This window comes from Chlamydomonas reinhardtii, chromosome 3 (genome assembly GCF_000002595.2).
Source record: "Chlamydomonas reinhardtii strain CC-503 cw92 mt+ chromosome 3, whole genome shotgun sequence".
Taxonomy (NCBI): domain Eukaryota; kingdom Viridiplantae; phylum Chlorophyta; class Chlorophyceae; order Chlamydomonadales; family Chlamydomonadaceae; genus Chlamydomonas; species Chlamydomonas reinhardtii.
Window position 1 is genome coordinate 1,869,223 of NC_057006.1, and position 20,245 is coordinate 1,889,467.

General features: G+C 65.5%; 4 protein-coding genes across 4 annotated transcripts in view; 3 read left to right on the forward strand and 1 right to left on the reverse strand.

Annotated features, from left to right (window-relative positions):
• Positions 1–969: 969 nt before the first annotated feature.
• On the reverse strand, positions 970–5,099 carry CHLRE_03g154850v5 (uncharacterized protein). The gene is made up of 8 exons (XM_001697412.2): positions 5,064–5,099; positions 4,869–4,958; positions 4,463–4,595; positions 3,881–3,990; positions 3,355–3,487; positions 2,849–3,007; positions 1,859–2,407; positions 970–1,735 (listed from the first exon to the last, which is right to left on the reverse strand). The coding sequence occupies exons 2-7, from the start codon at positions 4,931–4,933 to the stop codon at positions 2,219–2,221; spliced, it is 789 nt and encodes a 262-aa protein (XP_001697464.2). The 5' UTR covers positions 4,934–4,958; positions 5,064–5,099; the 3' UTR covers positions 970–1,735; positions 1,859–2,218.
• Positions 5,100–5,199: 100 nt separating this feature from the next.
• On the forward strand, positions 5,200–10,871 carry CHLRE_03g154900v5 (uncharacterized protein). The gene is made up of 5 exons (XM_043060578.1): positions 5,200–5,317; positions 5,399–8,513; positions 9,035–9,107; positions 9,377–9,490; positions 9,784–10,871. Exons 1-5 carry the CDS (start codon positions 5,260–5,262, stop codon positions 10,684–10,686), a joined length of 4,263 nt encoding a protein of 1,420 aa, XP_042925707.1. The 5' UTR covers positions 5,200–5,259; the 3' UTR covers positions 10,687–10,871.
• A 47-nt stretch (positions 10,872–10,918) lies between these two features.
• CHLRE_03g154950v5 (uncharacterized protein) lies at positions 10,919–15,491 on the forward strand. Its single transcript, XM_001697488.2, has 12 exons — positions 10,919–11,122; positions 11,247–11,320; positions 11,677–11,748; positions 12,022–12,178; positions 12,401–12,459; positions 12,705–12,762; positions 12,936–13,069; positions 13,432–13,551; positions 13,807–13,835; positions 14,229–14,305; positions 14,509–14,549; positions 14,830–15,491. Exons 1-12 carry the CDS (start codon positions 11,056–11,058, stop codon positions 15,040–15,042), a joined length of 1,101 nt encoding a protein of 366 aa, XP_001697540.1. The 5' UTR covers positions 10,919–11,055; the 3' UTR covers positions 15,043–15,491.
• A 507-nt stretch (positions 15,492–15,998) lies between these two features.
• The window catches only part of CHLRE_03g155001v5 (uncharacterized protein), an 11,101-nt gene continuing 6,854 nt past the window's right edge, over positions 15,999–20,245 (forward strand). Inside the window, exons 1-10 of the mRNA XM_043060579.1 lie at positions 15,999–16,297; positions 16,493–16,679; positions 17,010–17,108; positions 17,401–17,482; positions 18,124–18,188; positions 18,439–18,561; positions 18,799–18,946; positions 19,237–19,369; positions 19,646–19,790; positions 20,049–20,176. Coding sequence (XP_042925708.1) covers positions 16,161–16,297; positions 16,493–16,679; positions 17,010–17,108; positions 17,401–17,482; positions 18,124–18,188; positions 18,439–18,561; positions 18,799–18,946; positions 19,237–19,369; positions 19,646–19,790; positions 20,049–20,176 — 1,247 coding nt within the window. The 5' untranslated portion in view covers positions 15,999–16,160. The remainder of the gene's footprint in view (positions 16,298–16,492; positions 16,680–17,009; positions 17,109–17,400; positions 17,483–18,123; positions 18,189–18,438; positions 18,562–18,798; positions 18,947–19,236; positions 19,370–19,645; positions 19,791–20,048; positions 20,177–20,245) is intronic.

Genomic DNA, 20,245 nt, shown 5'->3' on the forward strand with positions numbered 1-20,245 from the left:
TTCAGCTCTCACGCAACAGTGCAGATGCCGCCTGACGGACCCAGCAGCCCGCGCCTCTGCACGGAGCAGCACCTCACTGACGCCTTGGTGTTTCCGGGGGCTTGCCGCCCCTGTGCCGGCGGCCCCACTGCAGCTGCCTTTGCACCATACCTGGCGCACAAGGCAGCTTGCAACGAGGTTGTGCTGCAGCGTTACCGGGCTGAGTCGCGCACCGTGCACCTTCCGTGCAGCCGCGCCAGTGGCGAGACTGCTGCCACTCAGAAACTTGACGTGCATCCCAGTATCGCGTGCGATGGCTTGGTTTGTTTACGCAGCTGTACATGTCTGCTGCCATTTCAAAACACGGCATACTAGTGGCCCCTCTGTACATCTGGAATGCAACCGTGAACTGGTGGTGTGGGCTGTGTCGGTCATAGTGCCACGCACCCCTTTTTAATTGCAACCTAGTGCAAATGACGTACGATAAGGTCTGAGGAGTGGTATGCCACGTTCGAGGTGGGTTAAGGGTATGCGACGGTCGAGGTGGGGGAGGCGCTGGAGGGGATGGAGAGGTCACAGGGCAAGCAATGCAGATGCATGGGAAGTGTACTAGAGCTATATGTGTATGTACCGTACGGTATGCGTGGCTGTATACAAAGGGCGCATGGAGCTTTTCATCCGCCTGCAACGAGTGAAAGGACTATGAGCATGGAGTGGCAGGGGTGCCTGGGTGCGCGGGGGTGCGCTAGCAAGGGACCTGGTTTGGCACATGTGTTTGGGTGCTCAGTTTAGCAAGCCTGCACTGTGAATCCATCATGTAACCAGCAAGCTCCAGGCGCATTAGCCGGGTGGGCGGGGATTGCTTAGTGCCGGTCGCGGGGAGTACGAGGGGCAAAGTACCCAGCGGCTTAACACAGCCTGCACAGGGGGGCGCGAAGTTGGCGACGTCCGGCAAGGCCGTCCTGAACCGGCCCCACTTGTTTTATGCGCCCAAATTTGTTGTTACATGTCAAGTATCAAAGCAGCGCTGGCGCCTGTTATTGCGCAGTCTTGCTTTTGAACTCCGGCTCGAAATTGCACCTCGCCGGTCGCATGGAAGCCCCTCCCTGCTTGTAGTAGGCCCCCGAAGTCCTGAAACAAAGCTGCTTCAAAACTCCAATGTAAGACAGGTCCATAGGTTGCTATCGCGCAGCTCTCCCTGCCTCCAAGCCGAGGTTCCAATTTGCGTCGGCAAGCATGTTTTCGGCCACCGTCATATAGTCGCCCGGCGCGCCAGGGGTCTTCTATGGGGTACTCCTTATAGGTCTATGCAAAGAAATCGGGCCGGGGCCTGGTCGCAACTGGGAATTGGGGGCGGTTGCCGACCGTTGCCGATCACATGGGGCGAGTTGGCCACCCCGCACCCCTGGTCCCACATGTCTGACTGTCCACCCCAGACCACACCGCGTTCACCACACACACCGGCTGGCACACAGCAGCAGCATAAGTAAGCGCTGGTAAAGCGGCAGCAGCCCTCCTTGCCAGATCCTGCTACAGCCCCATGTGGCCCACACAAAACGTTCGCCCGCAGCCCGTAAGCTGGTCGGACACAGTGCGCTCCGCTGCATGCGACTGCGGCGCCGCTGGCTGAGTCCCGACCTCACTCCGTGCGTCGTGTGCCTGCGCGGTGTCCGCTGTGACTGTGCGCTGCTGTGTGGGCCTGTGCGGGATAGAGGTGCAGGCTGCCTGGGTGCTGGCGCAGCACCCTCACCGGCGGCTGGTGGCGCCGCCGCCGTGTGTGTGTGTGTGTGTGTGTGTGTGTGTGTGTGTGTGTGTGTGTGTGTGTGTGTGTGTGTGTGTGTGTGGCGGTAGGGGGGGGCGGTGCTCTGTGGGGCCTCACTTGCGTCAAGCCAGTAGGGGCTGTGGGGGCGCGATGGTAGGCGAACCGAGGAGACTGGTCCTGCGCGGAAGGGCGGCTTGCGGCTGGCACCATGTGCTGATCTGCTGCATGTGCCGCGACCGCGGGGTCGCTGCATGTGCTGTTGCGGAGGCCACGGCACCCGGCCACGGCACCCGGCCACAGCAGCAAGCCGCCATGCCATGCTGCTACCATCTATCTGCTGCTGCTAGACATCCCTGCTCTCACGACGAGCACGACCTGGCGCCTGACGCCAGCTCACTGCCAGCGCACTGCCCCTCTCAACGTCCCAATCCCATTCAACAGCATTCACAAACGGGCTGAGCCCTCCGTCTGGCTCCTTCACGACTTCTGTGGCGTCGTCAACGCCGCCGCCGCCACCGGTCCCGGCATGCCGCTGCTGCTCCCTGCCACCAGCAGCTGCTGCTGCGGCTGCTGCGGCGGCTGTTTGGCTCCCTTGAAGCGCAGGTGCTGCGGCGGCGGCGGCGCGGGGATGATGCGGAACTCCTTGCGCACCTGCTCCAGCTCATCCTGGGTGGGGTAGCCAAGGCGGAGGGAGGGATCCCTTGCATACGGCACGAGGTGAAGGCGGAGGCGGTGATGAGCAGGGAAGTACTGCACAGGCCCCAAACCGATGCCTGGTTGCCCGGGTGCCTCGCCCCAGCAGGAGGGAGGCAATGGGGGAGGGGGCGGTCGCGACACGGCGGTTGGCAGGGAGGCTGACGTCAGCAAGGCAGGCGCGGGCCCGCCATCGCCACCATAGCGGCAACCTGTGGGCACGACGCAACTGGGCAGCCGCACCCACAACCGCCGCTGGATGCCCCTTCCTCACTGAGCCACACCGCCGCGTCCATGCACACGCCCCACCCCCATCCACACGCCCCACCCCCATCCACACGCCCCACCCCCACCCCCACCCCCACCCCCATCCACACACGCCCCCCTCCACATGCCCTCCACGCCCCGGCCCACCTGGAAGTGGCGCTCGTAGTAGATGCACAGCAGGTCGGCGCAGCGGCTGCCGGCCCGCAGCGCCCAGGGCAGGTAGTGGCGCTGAAGCAGCTCGCGGTCGCCAGGCCCCAGCCGGTACTGAGCGCCCAACACCGCCAGCCCAGTCATGGGCAGCCCGGTCTGTGGGCGGGTGAGCGGCGAGGGAGAGGTGGTGGTGTGGGGAGGGGTGAGTGAAGCGCGGTGAGGGATGGGGTTTGGCGCTCGTGAACACGCGTGTGTTGTTCTGTCACCAGGCCCACCGCGCCTGGGAGGCAGCCCCCTCAGTGTCTCTTTGTACTGGGGCCCACCTCGCTGACTCCCGCGCCCCGCCCCCCCCCTACTGCCCCCCCCCCCCCGCCTTCCCCACCTTGTGATTTGATGACTGCATTCTCCATGTCCGTTTTCGTCACCCACCCGCCCCCCTATAACGGGTCTGCGTTTACTTGGAATGGGAGCAAACAACCCCCCTGCCCGACCCTCCCACACACCTGCACGAACTCCAGTCCCTTGAGCGCCAGCTCTCCAAACACGTTGGTGTGGCAGTCGAACAGCACATGCCACAGGTCGTGCACCTCGCGGGCGCGGGTGACCACGTAGGCCAGCTCCTCGTCGTCCACAAACCTGTGTGTGTGTGTGAGTGTGTGTGTATATGTTTGCGTGCCTTAAACTTAAAGAGCACAAGGAATACGGAGCGCAAAGACAGTGTATGCGATGCATGTTTGTGTGTGTGCGTTTGCCTTTGCATTTGCGATCGTGTGTTGTGTGTGTGTGTGTGTGTGTGACGGTGTGTGCGTGTGTGTTGTGTGTTACAAACTTATGTCGAAGAGCACACATGGTGAGCGCAAAGACTGTGTACAATTCGTAATGCAGCAACGTGACGGCATAGAAACATGTGCCGGTGCCGTACGGAGGTGCGGTGCGTGAGGCGCGTCGGGGCTGGTTTCACCGGTTCCCACAGCCCCACGTTCCATGCGCTGCCGCGCCCCTTCCCCCCCCCCACCCGCCGCGGCGCACCTGACGGGCGGGCGGTCGTTGGCGTGGAAGCGACGGTCGCCCATGAACTGCGAATAGGCGGCGCCGAAGGTGCCGGGGGGCATGGCGCGGCAGGCGTCCAGCGTATCGTCCTGGGGGGGTGGGATGGGGTTACATTCATGGTTATTTAAGAAGTGAAGGCGTAGCCAGGAACAGCAGTATAGCAGGAGCGTTGTGGTGGGGTGGGTTTGGGGGGTGTCGTGAACTACCGTATAGAATGACCTGGGGGGAATGGGGTAGAGGTCGTATCATGACAGGGCGATGGCGGGGGGACGGGGTCGAAAAGGGTACCAACCAGGTATGGGGGATTGCAGGTGTGGATAGGCGATGGCGGTGATGAAGAGGCGCGGCGTGGGCGTCCCAGCGTGTGGTAGGATGAATCATGCTCACGAAGGCGGACGTCAACAAACGCCTACCTGAGCCTGATGTACGGTACCCATCTCCCACCCCCTCGCACACACCAGATCCACCCATCCGCTTGCCCACCCATTCCCCACACCCACCCACCCACCCACCCACCCACCCATTCTCCCCGCACCCTCCCATCTCCCCGCACCCCCCCACCGTGATGCGTGGGCGCTCCTCCAGGATCTGCCGCCCCACCGGGTGCGCGCGCATGCGGTCCCTCAGCGCCGGCAGCACCAGGCCGCTGCCCACCGTCTCGCCGACCGCCGCCACCAGGTCACCGCGCTGAGGCCTGGTGACGGGGTTTAACAGAGGGGGAGGGGGTACAGCGGAGGGGGACAAGGGAGGGAGCAGGAGCGGAATGAACTAGATGGGCCCAGGATGGGTGGGCAGGGTGAGGTTGTGCTGGCGTTTGCATTGGCCAGCAGGACGAAACGTTATTGATTGTCGAATGACGCGACATGTGACGGACGGCGACAAATATGCTCTGCACGGAGGCCGGTGGCGGGAGCTGTGGCGAGCGGGCGAGGGGTGTTGTGGCCACGTCACGGAGCGAGCTGCGCACCTCATGAGCGCGCCTACAGCAGACAGCAGAGCCACCGCGCCCTTCTGGAGCGGGTTGAGCGGCATGTGCGTCGGGTACAGCGGGGAGTACCTGCGCGCCCTCGTCCATCAATGCCACGTTTGGTCGCCCACAGCAAGCGGGAGTGCCACCAAGACAAGCGCTGGTTGTAGCGGGTGCAAAACGCGGAGCCCTCACCTTCCGAGCGTCATCGCGCTTGGGCCAGTAAAAATCCGGTGTGCAACTGTGATGACTGGCAAATGGCAGCGAGTATATTTGCTTCCCTGCTTACTGCTATAAGCTATATTACATATAGTATTGACCCAGCGCTTTGTTTTAAGGCGGACTTGTCTTTGGGACGACGAATGGGACGAGGACTGCAATTCCGCTCCACATGAAGCGCAAGCCTGAGCAGCCCAGCCATGCAGGCGCTGAGCAGGGCGCAATAGAGGGTAAGTAAGTTTGCCGGGTGGGTCAAGCAGCGCGCAAAGAACTCGAATCGTCGTTGACAATCCAGGAGCGCGCGTGCGCAGGCCCCGAGGCGAGCCCAGCCAAGAGGCAGCATGTTAACGACATAGCAGCGCCAGATGCGGCGGTCAGCGCTGCGGCGGCCGGCTCCAGGGCTTCCAGCGGTGGCCAGCTACCCGCCCCGGCCCCTGGCTCAGTGCCGGTGTCTGCTGTTGCTCGGGCTCGCTCTCCGGCGGCTGTTGCGAGGCCCCATGACGCGGCACCCCCTCGTCTTGGCGGATCTCCTCATAGCGCTGGGACACGACTTGTCCCAGCGGCGTGCGGGGCTCGACCCAGGAACGTGTGGGTTCGGCAGGACAGCCCGTCGGCCGCGGCTGTTGGCCCGGCCGTGCCGGCGGCAGTGCCGGCGCCGGCCCAGCCCGTGTCGGCAGCTAGGGCCGCCGCAGGAGGACCGGCAGCAGTTGCTGGGTCGGTTACGCCGAGGTCGAGGGTGGCGACAGCAGCAGCGGCAGCAGCAGCGGCAGCAACAGCGGCAGCAACAACAGCGGCAGCAACGTCAACAGCGGTAGATACGGGTACAGGTGTGCGGCCAGGGGCAGGGCAAGGCCGCGGCGGACCCACAGCCAACACCGCCACAGTCTTGGTGCCGGCGCCGGCGACGGCAGCGGCACTGGCGGTGACAGCTGCAGCACGGGCTTCGGCCGCGCCTACGGGGACGGCGGCTTTAGGAGCAAAACCTGCAGCAGCAAAGGCAGCAGCCGGCCGTGCGCCGGCCCGCACGGCGCCTGCCGCCGCCCCGCCGGTGGCAGTAGCAACAGCAACAGCCATGGCAGCCAGCCGTGCGCAGCCACTGCCGGCACCACCAGCAGCTACAGCTGCCGCCGCCAGGCCTGCAGCTGCCTCCAAGGCTGCGGCTGCGGCGGTGCCACCAGTAGCAGCCTCGGCCCTGCAACGTGCTCCTGCCAGCTCGACGGCGGCTGAGGCCGACGCCGTCGCTCAGGCGCGGCGGTTGCTGCGGCAGGGGCGCGCAGACCCGGTGACGCTCGCTGCGGCGAGGGCGGCGCTCGCCGCGGGTGCAGCCGCAAAGCCGGTCAGCAGTACACGCCGGGTGTGGGTTCGGCCCGATACGGTGCCGGCCGCTGCCGCTGCAGCTCCCGCTCCCGCCCCTGCCCCTGCCCCTGTCGCTGTTGCTGCTGGTGGGACTGCAAGCACTGCTGTCGCGGCTACTCAGGAAGTCGCGGTCGGCGCGGCGGCTGCGGCGGCGGTGGCAGGGGTTGCGGCGGCGGCGGCCAGCGCAGCTGCGGCGCCTGCGCGCCGGCAGCGGATCGTGTTCGCGCCGCCACCCAAGGCCGGCACAGGCGCGCCCGCAGTCTCGGCCGGCGCCCCTGCCACCTTTACCAAGAGCAAAACCGCCTTGTCGGCTGCAGCATCGGCGCCAGTACCGGCACCAGCACCGGCACCACTGTCAGCACTTGCACTTGCACCTGCACCTGCGCCTGTGCCTGCACCCGCCTCTGCACGGGTGTGGCGGCGGCCGGCGGAGGCGCCGGGCCCCCAGGGCGGGGGCGGCGGCCGCAAGCCCGGCGCTGTGTCCGCAGCATCGCCGGCGTCGGCGTCGACACCGAGCGCGTTCTCAACCACCGCTGCAACTGCCGCGGCCGCCGTGTCTGGGCAGGCGGTGACGGCGGCGGCGGCGGCGCGCCGCATGGAAACCCCGGGGGCGGTGCGGGCGCGGCTTCGTGCGCAGGGCGCCGCACAGCTGGTCGCCGCCGCGGCAGCGCAGCCGTCAGGTGGAGGCGTTCCCACAGCGGCGGCGGCAATCGGAACAGCAACAGGGGCGCCCGCTGCAACACGTGCGGCAGCTGCGGCTACGGGGCCTGCCCGTCCTGCTGTGGCGCCTTCGGCCTCCGGCGCCGCGGCCTCGCAGTATGGGTACATGCGGCCAGGTGCGAACAAGCTCGTGCGCAAGGCCGCACACACCACCCCGACCGCACCCGCACCGGCATCAGGGCCGGCATCAGCAGCACATCAAGGGCAAGGAACAGCAACAGCCGCGACCGGGGCTTCCGGTGCGGCGGCGGCGGCGGCGGCGGCAGCGGTGGCGGCGAGGCCAGGAGGTCGCGGTCCGCGGTACCGCCGCGTTGGTCGCGCCCTGGTGCGTCTCCCGTCTGGCATGGTGGCGGCGGCGGCGCCGTCAGGGGCAGCCGCGGCCGCTGGCAGCGGCCGCCCTGGGCCGGGAAGGATGGGGGAGGCCGCCGCTGCAAGGGCGGCTGAGGCGGTGCTGCCGCGGACGCTGCTGCTGCTTCCGGGCCGGGTGAGCCGGCGGCGCGGCGGCGCCCTTACATGGTCGCGCGACGGGCCGGGCGTGGGCGCCATGGGTACCGCCGCCAAAGCAGCAGCAGCAGCAGCAGCAGCAGCTGGAGCTGCGGGCGTCAGGCCCTCAGGGGCTAGTGGCGTGGCGGGAGCATTACAAGGCAGGCATGGACAGGGACAGGGCCTGGGTGCGGCGGCGGGACTGAGTAAGCAGCAGCAGCCGCTGCTGCTGCGTGTGAGCCGGACCACGCTGCTGTCCGCAGCGGCACTGGCCAGCCGTGGAGCAGCAGCTCCTGCATTCCAAGCGCCGGCACGTGCACGGAACGGAGCGAGGGCGGCGTCAGTGGCGGCGGCCGCGACCGCAGCAGCAGCGCGGCGCCGAGGAACTGGTGGCAGCGGCGGCGGCCGCACACTTCGACTGGTGACGGTGCGGGGGCAGCACTACTACGCATCGGGCGGCGGCCCCGGAGTCAGCGGACGGCGGCTGCACTCGCTCGGCAGCATTGCGGGAAAGGCGGCCGCCTCCGCCGCCTCGGCCGTGGCTGCTGCCGCCGTAGCCAAGGTGGCGGCGGCGGCCGCGGCGCGGCGGACGGCGCCGGCAACGCTGCGCCGCGCGGCGCTGGCTACGCGGGCGTTCCGCTCCGCGGTGTGGCGGCGGCGGCAGCAGACGGCAGCCGAGCCGGCAGCCGGCGGCGGAGCCACGTCGGCACCTGCGGGAGTGCGGCGCGGCAGCGGTGCTGCGGCGGCTGCGGCGGTGGTGGCGGCGTCTCGGGCGACGGCGGCTCAGCGGATTCTGGCCAAGGCGCGGATGCGGCGAGCCGCGGCGGCGGCCACTCAGGCTCGCGGCTTGTGCCCGGAGTACTGCAGGCGGGTGCTGCTGTGTGTGTTGGTGTTGGTGGAGCACCCGGAGAGAGCGGCACCTTCTGCCCTGTGTACTCACGTTTGCTCGTGCGTGTGCGACTGAAGCAGTTGGGAAATGACGGCATGGCGTGAGGGGATGTTGGGTTGACCACAATACGGTATGCATCCACTAGGAATGCGTGGACCGTCGGGTTACAGAAGGAGCTGTATCGGAGGAGAGGCCATACTTTGAAGGCTTGAGTCCTCAGAGCGAGGCGGATTTGAGCGGTGCCCCGTCGTTGGCTGGGTCTGTACCGGAGCTGTCAGCGCTGCGGCTGCGGCTAGTAGGAGGCTGGGAGTCTGGTGAACTTTACACTTTGCGGCGACGGCGGCAGTGGCACTATGGCTGCACGCAACGCTGCATGCTTGCCTGTTCGGGGTCATACTGGGCCGTGCGGCTTTGCATGTGCTGCAAACCCATTAACACACGGGCCCCGTCGTGCCTCCCGACCCCCCCCTGCATCCCCCCCCCCGCCCGGCACGCACAGGACGGGCGTGTGTCCCCTGGCCAAGGCAGCCGACCGCAAGGAGCGGTGTCCCCACACACACGACCCAAGCAAGGTGGGTGGGGCCGCACCCTGCACCATGGCCCTACTCGCCTGTCCTGGATCTCTCGCTTGCTCGTCACTGCGTCGCTCCAACTTCTGTTTATGCTGATGCTTTGCCAGACCTCCAGCGCCATCACCTTATGGAGTGTGGCTTCTTTAGCTGCCCTGGTTTCACCCGTGCCAACACACTCGGCACACACACACGCGCGCACACGCACACACATACACACACGTGCACACACGCCTGCACACACGCCTGCACGTGTGCCGCGCCCCGCGCAGGTGGCTGTTTGCCCGCGCTGGCTGGCTGGCAGCTGCCGCGCCGGCGAGTCCGCCTGCCCGCTGCAGCACCGCCGTGTGCCCGACCTCATGCCGCTCTGCAGCTTCTTCCTGCAGGTAGGTGTGTGATGTGCGTGCGTGTGTGTGTGTGTGTGTGTGTATGGGTGTGCGCGCGTGTGTGTGCGTGTGGGTGTCATGGGAGCGCCAACTAGTACGCGCCCGCGGCCTGTGTGGGGTCAAAGCTGCCACATCGCCGTCTTCCATTGACGAGGCATGACCCATGAGCTCCTATCGTCAGCCTCCTGCGCCTTCGGCAGTTCACCTGCACCTGCGCATGCATGGCTGCATCGCCCTCCTGCCTCCTCCTCCTCTATCTCCCACTTCCAACACCGCAACATTACCCCCAACAGGGCAAGTGCACCTCCACCGACTGCGCCTACCTACACAAGGCGCACCCGCCCTCCGCGCCCCTCTGCCGCGCCTTCCTGTCCGGCCACTGCCCGCGCGGCGCCGCCTGCACCTCGCTGCACCTCACCACCAAGATGGCCCGGGAGCGGGCGCGGCTGGGTGCCGGTGCCGGTGCTGGCGGTGGTGGTGGGTCAGGGGCGGGGCGCGGCGGGCGGAGGCCACGGTATGGGACGCGGCCGGTCGAAGGTGGTGAGTGCGGTGGCGGCGGCAGCCCGGGAAAAGGTGAGGGCGACGGCGAGGGTGAGGCGGCGGGAGCGGAAGGGGATGGGCCTGGCAGCGGGGGAGCGCACGTCGGGAGCGAGGGTGGGCGTGGTGGGGATGCCGCCAAGCGGCGGCGCGAGGCCGGCGGCGACTATCGCGGCGGTCAAGCGCAGAGGCAGCACCCGCCCAAGCGGCGGCGTGGTGGGTTCCGCTACTTCGACCAAGACGATGTGGAGGAGGTGGCAGCGGGTGACAGCCGCCACAACAAGCAGCAGTTGCTGCAGCAGCAGCATGGCGACGGGGCTGCGGCTGTAGCTGTGGCCGGCAGTGGCACGCCACCGCGCACGGGGGTCCCTGCGGCCGCCACGGCACGGGTGGCAGCGGCGGCGGCAGCGGCTGCGACGCCGCCCCGGCTAGGCCCTCCTGAGGCGGGCACACCGATGTCTCTGGGTGAGCTGGCGGCAGCGGGGGCGGATGGCGCGGCGGCTTCACGGCAGTCATGCGAGGACGGGGCTGCAGGGGAGCATGGCGAGGCCGCGGCGGGCACGGGGGTGGCGGAGGTGGCGGGGGTAGGCGGCGACGGTGCCAGCGGTGGTGGTGCCCCGACAAAGCTTTTGGCGGGCGGCTGGAAGCTGTACTTGTAGAGCGGGCTGAGTGCGAGAGTTGAAGTGTATTGTTGAAAGTACGCTGGTTTCGGGGGCGTGGGCAACCGGTTGAGATGCGGAGGAGCACTTTGGTTGGCCAAGGAGCGCCGAGCGTGCGGTCATGCCATGGTGGCGTTGACGCAGCCAAGCATGGATTCTTGTGCAACGTTGACATGGAACTTGTACACGTGCGCGCCAACTTTGATGCACATTTGATATACCAAGCATTTAAGTTCAGTGCGAGTTTGCTAACTGAGCGCTCAGTAAAGCTTAGTCCACTGTCGGTTGGTTTGTAGCCTTCGGTTCCTGGACAGTTCCATCCAGCGGCAACGCCAGTTAACTACAGCGGTTACCGACTCCAAACCAACCATGGCGACGGATAAGCCGGTTGCTTTCCGGGACTTCGTGACTGCCGATGGCCGCTTCAAGCCGGAAGGTGCGATATCTTCTTGCGAAACACCATTTTTTGGTGCAATTGACTCAAGTTCAATACGTGAGGCGGCACATCGCCGATCCGGGCCCAGCCCCCGCTGAAAAGACTGGCCCTCCCCGCCTCGCAGCCGGCCGCTACCACCTGTATGTGTGTCTGGGTTGCCCCTTCGCGTGCCGCTGCCTGGCAGTGCTCTACATGAAGGTACGGTGTGGGTAAGGGCCTGTGAGGGGGCGGGATGGGGGCTGCTTAGGGATGCGTGTTGTTTGACAGAGGGGTGGGAAGAATGCACCGTACCGATGCGGGCGCATCAAATGGGCAGCGGGGATTTACGGGATTGTAGATGCTGTGTACGTGAATGCTTCATTGGTACCCTGCGGCGGCGGCAGTAACCACACGCCTGCAGTACTGGCTGCATGCACCCTCGCGCCGCCCCGTGCAACCGACCGGTCATCTCCCACGGTGTCACTTGACACGCGACCACCTCTCCGTCCTTCTCAACACATGCGCACACACATGCGCACACACACGTACACTCACACATACACTCACACATGCAGGGTCTGGAGCACGTGATCGGCGTGTCGGTGACTCACCCCACCTTCCAGCGCACCCGCCCCGACGACCACGAGGTGCGCACCCGCCGTATGCGGAAGGGGGAGGGGCGGCGGGGGGGCGGGAAGCTAGGGTGGGTTGTACTATCAATCAAGTAGGCGGGAAGCCGTGTGCGCCGCGCAGTACGGCAACGGGATGGCTGGGGTGTGAGGGGGTGCAAGGAGGACGTTGCTGCTCTGCATCCTGATACTCGTGCTCACACACGCACACGCGCCTCTCGTGCCCATGTATGTACGCTCACCCTGTCGTGTGTGTTTCCTAACTTGTGCTTTTCTAACACGCACGTACAGGACACGCACTGCGGCTGGGTGTTTGCCAAGCCCACGGACCCGCCGCTGACCGCCACCAACGGCAAGGGCGCCTTCCCCTGCACCGGCTGTGTGCCCGACACGGTCAACGGCGTGCGGTTCGTACGTGACCTGTACGAGATGGCGGGAGCCAAGAAGGGTGAGAGGGACTTCAGAGATGGGGGAATGGAAGACTGAGGAGGTGTAAGGGGCGGCGGGTGTCAGACTGTTTGTGGGATGCGCCCGACGAGTCCCCCATGCCGCTCACCGGGGTGGTGCTCCAAACGGCGCGATGCGCATGCTCGAGCCCGGCTCGTGCGTTGCTATTTGATAACAACCTCAATGTTTTGAGCCACTCATGCATATTGCCACTGTTCTGTAGTGACGTTCTCGGTGCCTGTGCTGTGGGACAAGAAGGAGAAGACCATCGTGAACAATGAGGTGCGGGCCGGGAAGGTGTTTTTGGAGCGGTCGGGGGCAGGTGGTGGGTGGGCCACAGTATGGGGGTGCACGGTACGTGTCTGTACGTTTTTGCGGACCAAGGGGCAGGGGAAAAGCTTGGGGATGACACTGCGCGGCAACCTTTGTCGCTCCCAACCTCATCTGTGTCGCTCCCATCCGCCTCCTCCTGCTCCCATCCTCCTCCTATCCTCTCCTGTTCCCATCCTCCTCCTATCCTGCTCCAGAGTCCGGAGATCATGCGCATGCTCAACTCGGCCTTCAACGCCCTGGCCAAGCACCCGGGTGCGTGCCTGCGTGGCGTGCGGTCGTTGTCGGAATGATGCTCCGACATGATGCAACGCTCCCATTTGCTCTGGAGTCTTGAGTTCTCATGTGACTGGTGGAAACAACCCCATTACACTCACACTCACTCACGCACACACACTTTTCCGCGTGTGCTCTGTGTCAACTCACAGAGGTGGACCTGTACCCGGAGGCGCTGCAGTCCACCATCGACGACACCGCCGCCTGGGTGGGCCCCCACATTAACATGGCCGTGTACCGCTGCGGCTTCGCACCCGACCAGGCCGCCTACGACGCCGGGTTCAAGGTGCGGGCGGGGGCTCCAGGCGTGTAGGCAGGGGTGGGAGGGTTTGGGCCGTTGAGTGAGTTGTAGTCACCATTCTTGATGAGAAACCACAGAGACATGAGGGGAGCGGTATGGCGTGACGATGGGGGGTGTTTCCGCCATTCCGCCAGGGGTGAGGGAGGTGGGAAGATTCATGTGGGGGGCGGGTCCAGAGTGCAATGGGCGTGCCTAGCTCGCACCCCTGCTCGCCCCGCATACGATAAGGAGCCGCCCGCCCCTGCACAAGTGCTGACACGCGCGCATGGATGCCCGTATCCTAACGCTGCTCACTTCTTGCACGCTCCCTGGCATCCCTTGCAACCCCCGTCCCACGGAAACCCCAGGACCTGTTTGCCGGCCTGGACCGGGCTGAGTCCGTGCTGGGCGGGCGGCGCTACCTGACCGGCGACACTCTGACCGAGGTGGACATCAAGCTGTTCATGACGCTCATCCGCTTCGACGAGGTGAGGGGCTGGGGAAGGAGGAGGAGGGGGAGAGGGGGGAGCAAGGGACGTGAAGCGGGAGGGCACGCAGCGAAGTGGGAGCTGCAGGGAGCTGGGGATAGGAGGAGTGGGCCGGCACGGACAGGACAGGACCCCAGGTGCCCTTGGCATTGTCCCATAAGTGGACACAGACACTTGTCCCATATGGACCTTGACTGCGTCCGCCCCCCACCCGGGCACCCTGGCCGCACATGCACACGGCCGCCCAAACCCCAGGCCTACTTCGTGTGCTACAAGACCAACAAGTAAGTCGTATCGCTGCCGTGGCCGCATCCCCACACTCGCAGCAGTTGCTGTAATATAAACTGCGCGCTGTTTTAATTGTGGAAGGGTTGTATGATAGCAGCTAATTGCGTGCTGTCCTTTATAAGAAAGGCTTGTTTCACCGTTCCCATGGATCCTGTCGATCCGGCATTGCATGGGCATGTTCGCATCAATCATGTGTGGATTCTCCGTGTCGGGCCTGATGGCGGTCCTTGGCCCTTCACCCACCCGCGCCTTCACACTTGCCCGCATTGCTCCAAACCACCACCCCCGGCCCCGCCACCTGCGCCGCCGCCTGCCCCATGCTACTGTGCCTGGCTATGCCTTCACTTCTTACATATGCATGAATGTAACCCCACCCCTAACACTGTCAGGAAGCTGATCCGTGACTATCCCAACCTGTGCAACTACGTGCGCGACCTGTACCACGTGCCCGGCATCGGCCGCACCGGTAGGGGGCGGCGGCGCGCTGGAATGCACAAGGGGTGAACTTGTGTGCGTATGATACAGCTTTGCGTGCTTGCTGTCCATGTGCTTTCATACATGTGCCGCACACACACACGCCAACACTGTCCTGCGCGTATTTCTTTCCTTGCGCTTTTTGAAAACACGCCAAACACACCCACTTACACGCACATACTCGCTCACACGCAGTTGACCTGTACCACATCAAGGCCGCCTACTTCACATGCAAGGTAGGGCAGGGCAGCGCCGGGCAGGGCAGGGCAGGGCAGGGCAGGGCAGGGCAGGGCAGGGCAGGGCAGGGCAGGGCAGGGCAGGGCAGGGCAGGGCAGGGCAGGGCAGGGCAGGGCAGGGCAGGGGCGTCGCCTGCTGTGTGCAGCACTCATTGACCGTGCCCCTGCCCCTTCCCTGCGCCCACCCATCTGGCCACCACCCCACTGGGCCTCCACGCCTGCCTGCTTCCCGTATCCAATAATTTGCCAACTATACCACATGTGTGCGTGTTCCGCGCAGCCCGACATGAACCCCAACGTGATCATCCCGGGCGGCGGCGACGCCTGGTGGGCACAGCCGCACGACCGCGCTGACAAGTTCGGGGGCAAGCGCGAGGGCGGCGGGCTGGCGGGCTGGCTGCAGAAGCTGCCCGTGTGGGCGCCGCACGCCGCCGCCTCTGCCGCCGCGGCGCTGGTGGCGGGCGCGGCGCTAGGGAGCAGCCGGCGGCGCTGAGCGGGCGCTGTGTATGTGGAGGTGTGGTTGCATGTTTGGATGTCATTTGTGTGAAGTGCACCAGTGATGCATTTTGTGCATGCATGCAAGGCGGATGTGCATGTGTACACTTCACGGATTGCGCGGGTTCTTTCAGGGAATGGCCGAAGCGGGGGTTGTCCCGACATGGCTGCAGCCTTCGGGTGCGGCTGTTTGCGCAATGGCGGTTTGTCGGCCGGCGCGTACATCTGAACATCAAAACGGAACTCAAGGTCTAGGTTGCGGTAGCGGATGAAAAAGGCGTGGGCCGTTTAGTTGCAAAGCGGTTCAGGCGAACAGGCGATTGGGGTGGCAGCTGTGGGTGGCAGTCCGGGACAGCCCGACGGTTATGGTTCGGCACCATGGCCTCGACTGATTCCAAGCGCGTCAGAAGGGCTGTGAATCCTGTCATGTTGTAACTCGCTTGACATGCTGACTGTGATGTGCACTGTGCTAAATGCATGCTGCATGGAGCTTGCTTGCGTGCCGGTTAGAGTGCAAAGCCATCGACGGGAGGGAGGCGTTGCACGCGCGCGTGTCAGGTCAGTCGCGCGTCGGCGGGGTCAACCTTGCAGCCTGCAGCCAACTCAACCCCTTTTGCATCGACTCATCTCACGGCGACCCGCTATTGCGACAAACTGACGATCAGGCAGAGCGGTGCCTGGGAGACGACTGGGGACACGCCACGCACGGGGAAATGCCACTTGACATCGTTTCACCGAACTGTCAAAGCGTCCCTCCGCATGACATGTCTCCAACCGGAAATACTCAATGCAGTTGACGTCCGTGGCAGGGAATGGTAGTAGCAGAGGAGGAGGAGGCCAGTCGTTTCCAGCTCCGGTCTGCATGGGGCGAATGTTGCGTGCCCCCATGCAGTTCGCTTGACCGGGGCGCTAGGCAAACCGGCCTTGCAAAGTCGCGCAGTGTAGCGCTGCTCAATCTGGAAGCGCCTTAGCAACAGGCGCTAGTCAACAACCGCATACCCTTGTGCTGACGCTGGACTGTGTTAGACTTGGGTCTTCTCTGAACCTTGTGTTCCCAGCTGAGAGTCGACGAATTTCAATACTTGCTACGCATTAATATCCAATTTGGGCTCAGCCATGCTTCTGCAAGCCCCTGGCCTCGCGCCGGGCTCGGCTCGTCGCCAGGCAGCCTGCAGCGTGGCTCGCGAGGCAACCAACGTGCGCATTGTGACAGCACCTGCTTTGACACCCGGGCGCGCTGGAGTTTCTGGCCGGTGAGCAAGCCTCGCGATTCTGCTTTTGGGGTTTAGTTGCAGCTCCCTGTCGAGCGCTTTTTGACGGCGCGCTTCAAGCAATCTAGTCGCTAGCCCGCCATGTCTGTACTCTTGCACATCAAGCCTCAATGCACGCGTGGGGTTGCGGGCCAAACGGATAACGCATGCTGGAATATGTTGTGCGCGGGCTGGCAGGCGTATCCTCCCGCCCTCGCGCGTCGTGTCCGTGGAGCTGGAGGCCCCGACGCTGTCGTCGAGCCCTGCGACTGTCAGCACCAAGAAGTTGTTCTGCGAGCCGAGCGGGCAGCCCGCATCTACTGCCTATGGGCCCGCCCTGACCGGGCGCCCAGCTCCTTTGGGCGCCAGCATCGACGCTGACACGGTGAGCGCGCCATGCAGCTGGAAACTACTCGATGTGGTCAACGTTTTTGGCTGCCCTCGACAACTTCACAAAAGTTGGTTGCCCGCCAGTCGGGTCCCCTCTCGTGCGCTGGGTGTTGCGCGCTTTACCTCCAACCCGCACCCGGCCGCCCGCTCCTCCACCGCCTCCAGCACCACACACCCCAACGCACATTTCCTCCTACCTCACTCACTCCTCTGCACGCTCCTGCCCAGCCCTACCAAACCCACTTCCTGCTCCCATCTTCTCCAATCTTCCGACAGAATCCTACTTGCGTAACGTTGCTCACCCCCTTTTTCCTACTTCCATCAGGGCGCCATCAACTTCTCAGTGTTCAGCTCCTCCGCCGAGTCCGTGAGCCTGGTGCTGTTCACGGAGGCTGACCTCAACGCAGGCCGGGCCACTTTCGAGGTGAGGGAGGGGGCAGAGGGTGGGGTGGGGTGGGAAAGGTGGTTGAGGGGGTGCGAAAGAGGGGTCATTCGTACCAATCCGAAGTGGACCAAGACCCAGCACAAGCCCACGGGTGGGTTTAGAGGGAGCTGGCGTGGGGGTGGTAAGTGGTGGCGGTGAAGGTGGGTGAGGCGGGCAGGGTAGCCGGTGGGAGCGGGTGTGTTGGTAGTCATGTTGTTGCCGGTGCTGATGCGTGCTGGCAGGGGCACCTAACACACACGCTCACGCACACGCCCATATTCCGCCGCCGCAGATTCCTCTGGACCCGTATGTGAACCGCACGGGCGACGTGTGGCACATCATGCTGCCCGACCTGCGGGACGACCTGCTGTACGGTGAGATGACTGGGGGGGGATTTGGGGGAAAGGCAGTGAGGAGGATAACTCTCCCCTGAAAAAGCAGCGCAGCAAGGAGAAGCTGCAGCCGCATATGCGGGTGCAGCGGGGTGGTATGGGCCCGAGCCCAACACATTATAGGAAGCAGCGGTGGCGGTGGGAAGGAGCGAGCAGGGGGAGGAGGTTTGGGGAGAGGGGCCGAAGGCAGGGGAGGGAGCAGGCAGGGCTAGAGGGGTTGGGGCGTGAGGGAGCGGGGAGGCAGAGGGGTGTACCTGGCGGGGTGAGGTGGCAGGGCTCGGCTGGGGCAGGAGGAAGCGGGTAGGCGGGCGGTGGGAGGCGGTGTGGAGGGCCTGCGGTCCCGGACATGGCGGTGTGGGAGCTGACGGCCAGGGAGGGGGCAGGCGCACGCGGGGCGGGTGGGGGGCAGGGGCAGGGGCGGTAGGGGCTTGGGCAGCAGCTGCCAAGGGATGAGTCGTCTGCCCCACCAAGGAGCAGACGGCGGCAAGCGAAGTATGCCTGAAGAGGACGCGAGGCGCCCACCTACCGCCTCCTCCTCCCTCTCCCTAGCCCTCACCCGAACCCTCTCACCCGAACCCCTCCTCACCTCTCCTGCTCCTCTCCTCCCTCCCCCCTCCCTCCAGGCTACCGTGTGGAGGGCGTGCACCAGGAGGAGGACAAGGACTACCCGGGCATGAGGCACGACAAGGTGTGTGTGTGTGTGGTGTGTGTGTGTGTGTGTGTGTGTGTGTGTGTGTGACAAGGTGTGCTCGGGTGTGGGCTCAAACAAGTGGGCGTCGTAACGGGCTGGGTGTAACATTTGGTGTGACAGGAAAGGTACGGGACTACCGTACATCGCTCGCGACCTCGGCCCACCCACCCATCCGTTCATCCATGCACTACCGGTAATCCCTCTCTCCGCTTCCCCCCTTCCCCCTCTCCCGCCCACCCCCCTCCAGCGGCGTGTGGTTCTGGACCCGTACGCGGTGGCTGTGCTCAACCGGCGGCGCTGGGGCCAGATGGGGCCCAACCTGCCGTACGGCGAGGAGGGCGTGCTGGGCGTCATGCCCACGTGGCCGCAGGTGGGTGGGCGTGGAGGGCGCGGCGTGGGCCGTGCTGTACTGTGGAGAGGTTGAGAGGGCTGGGGGCGGGGCGGGGCGGGGATGGGGATGGGGATGGGGTTGAAGAGGAGCTTGTGGGACTGGCTTGTGCCAGCGGCACGGCGGCAGGCCACGGCCTGAGCTGGTCTGACCCACGTGCACATTGCGCTTTCGCAACGCCACATGCACACATGCACGTGCCCCCCACCACCACCGCAGGCCGCCGCCGCGCTGCCCGCCGCCCGCGGCTCCGCCTTCGACTGGGAGGGCGACACGCCGCTCAACCTGCCCATGGAGAGCCTGGTCATCTACGAGGCGCACGTGAGGGGCTTCACGGCGCACGCCAGCAGCGGGGTGGCGGCGCCGGGTGAGCGGCAGGCGGAGGGGGTGGGGAGGGGAGGGGAGCGGGGCTTGGGGTGCGGGGGGTGGGTGGGGGCCAGGGTGCAGGTGGAGGCGCGCTAGGGCTACAAGCTTGGGGGGCGGGGGGCGGGGTTGGGGAGGTAGGGGAAGAGGTGCGGGGCGGCCGCGGGGCGGGTGGCCAGAGACAGGAAATGGAGAAGGAGGAGGCGTGGCAAGTTGGGCTCCAGGGCCTTAGAGAGGCAAGCCCACTTACCGCCCGCCCCCACTCCTCCTCACCTCCTCCCACCCCCTGCCTAGGCACGTACGCGGGCATGGTGGAGCGGCTGGACTACCTCAAGTCGCTGGGTGTGAACGCCATTGAGCTGCTGCCCGTGTTCGAGTTCAACGAGCTCGAGTACTACAGCCAGATCCCCGGAAGCGACCAGTACAGGTGAGGGGGAAGGGGGGGGGTATATGACCGAGCCCAACGAATGGGGGTTGGAGAGGGTGCGGGGCAGCCGACACCAGATCCCAGTAAACGGGCGCTTGGCATAGCCCGCGGTGAAAGCGCTGGCTCGCGGGGGTCTCCTTGCTGGGGGTCATCTTGCGAGGGGCTGAAGGGAGCGCTATGGAATATCCTGGCATACCACCTCATCCCCCCCTTGTGGGCCTCTCCCCCATCACCCCCATCACCACCTCACACACCCCTCACACACCCCTCATCCAGGTTCAACTTCTGGGGCTACTCCACGGTCAACTACTTCAGCCCCATGGGCCGCTTCAGCGCTGCGGTGGGCCAGGGCGCGCCGGCCCGCGCCTCCTGCGACGAGTTCAAGCAGCTGGTCAAGGAGTGCCACAGGCGCGGCATCGAGGTGAGCAGGCTGGGAGGGGGCGGGGGTGGATAATGAAGGGAGGTGGGGGCGGGAGAGGGCGCCGAGGCTGGCGTTGGCGTGTGTACGTCCTGTTCTGGACTCTTTCCACCCCTCCTGACCTGCTACCGCCAACGGCTGCCACACCACTGCCTCCCCCCCACCGCCGTTATATAACAACCTTCTGGAAACCCCTCCGTCCACCCCATCAACGGCTCCCCCTACTGCCCCTCCTGCCCCTTCCCCCCCTGCCCCCCTCAGGTGATCCTGGACGTGGTGTTCAACCATACGGCCGAGGGCAACGAGCGCGGCCCCACCATCTCCTTCCGCGGCCTGGACAACCGCGTCTACTACATGCTGGCGCCGGGAGGCGAGTACTACAACTACAGGTGGGGGGGAGGGCTGGGGGGGGGAGGGCGTGGGGGGGGAGGGCGTGGGGGGGGGAGGGCTGGGGGGGG

Coding starts and splice junctions, on each gene's coding strand:
- CHLRE_03g154950v5 (XM_001697488.2), top strand. CDS start 11,056: ATGGCGACGGATAAGCCGGTTGCTTTCCGGGACTTCGTGACTGCCGAT. Junction 11,749..12,021: donor CCCGCCCCGACGACCACGAG/GTGCGCACCCGC, acceptor ACGCACGTACAG/GACACGCACTGCGGCTGGGT. Junction 13,552..13,806: donor CGCTCATCCGCTTCGACGAG/GTGAGGGGCTGG, acceptor CCCAAACCCCAG/GCCTACTTCGTGTGCTACAA.
- CHLRE_03g154900v5 (XM_043060578.1), top strand. CDS start 5,260: ATGAAGCGCAAGCCTGAGCAGCCCAGCCATGCAGGCGCTGAGCAGGGC. Junction 8,514..9,034: donor TTGTGCCCGGAGTACTGCAG/GCGGGTGCTGCT, acceptor CGGCACGCACAG/GACGGGCGTGTGTCCCCTGG. Junction 9,491..9,783: donor TCTGCAGCTTCTTCCTGCAG/GTAGGTGTGTGA, acceptor TACCCCCAACAG/GGCAAGTGCACCTCCACCGA.
- CHLRE_03g154850v5 (XM_001697412.2), bottom strand. CDS start 4,933: ATGCCGCTCAACCCGCTCCAGAAGGGCGCGGTGGCTCTGCTGTCTGCT. Junction 3,991..4,462: donor AGGAGCGCCCACGCATCACG/GTGGGGGGGTGC, acceptor CCACCCCCCCAG/GACGATACGCTGGACGCCTG. Junction 2,408..2,848: donor ACTACGAGCGCCACTTCCAG/GTGGGCCGGGGC, acceptor TACCCCACCCAG/GATGAGCTGGAGCAGGTGCG.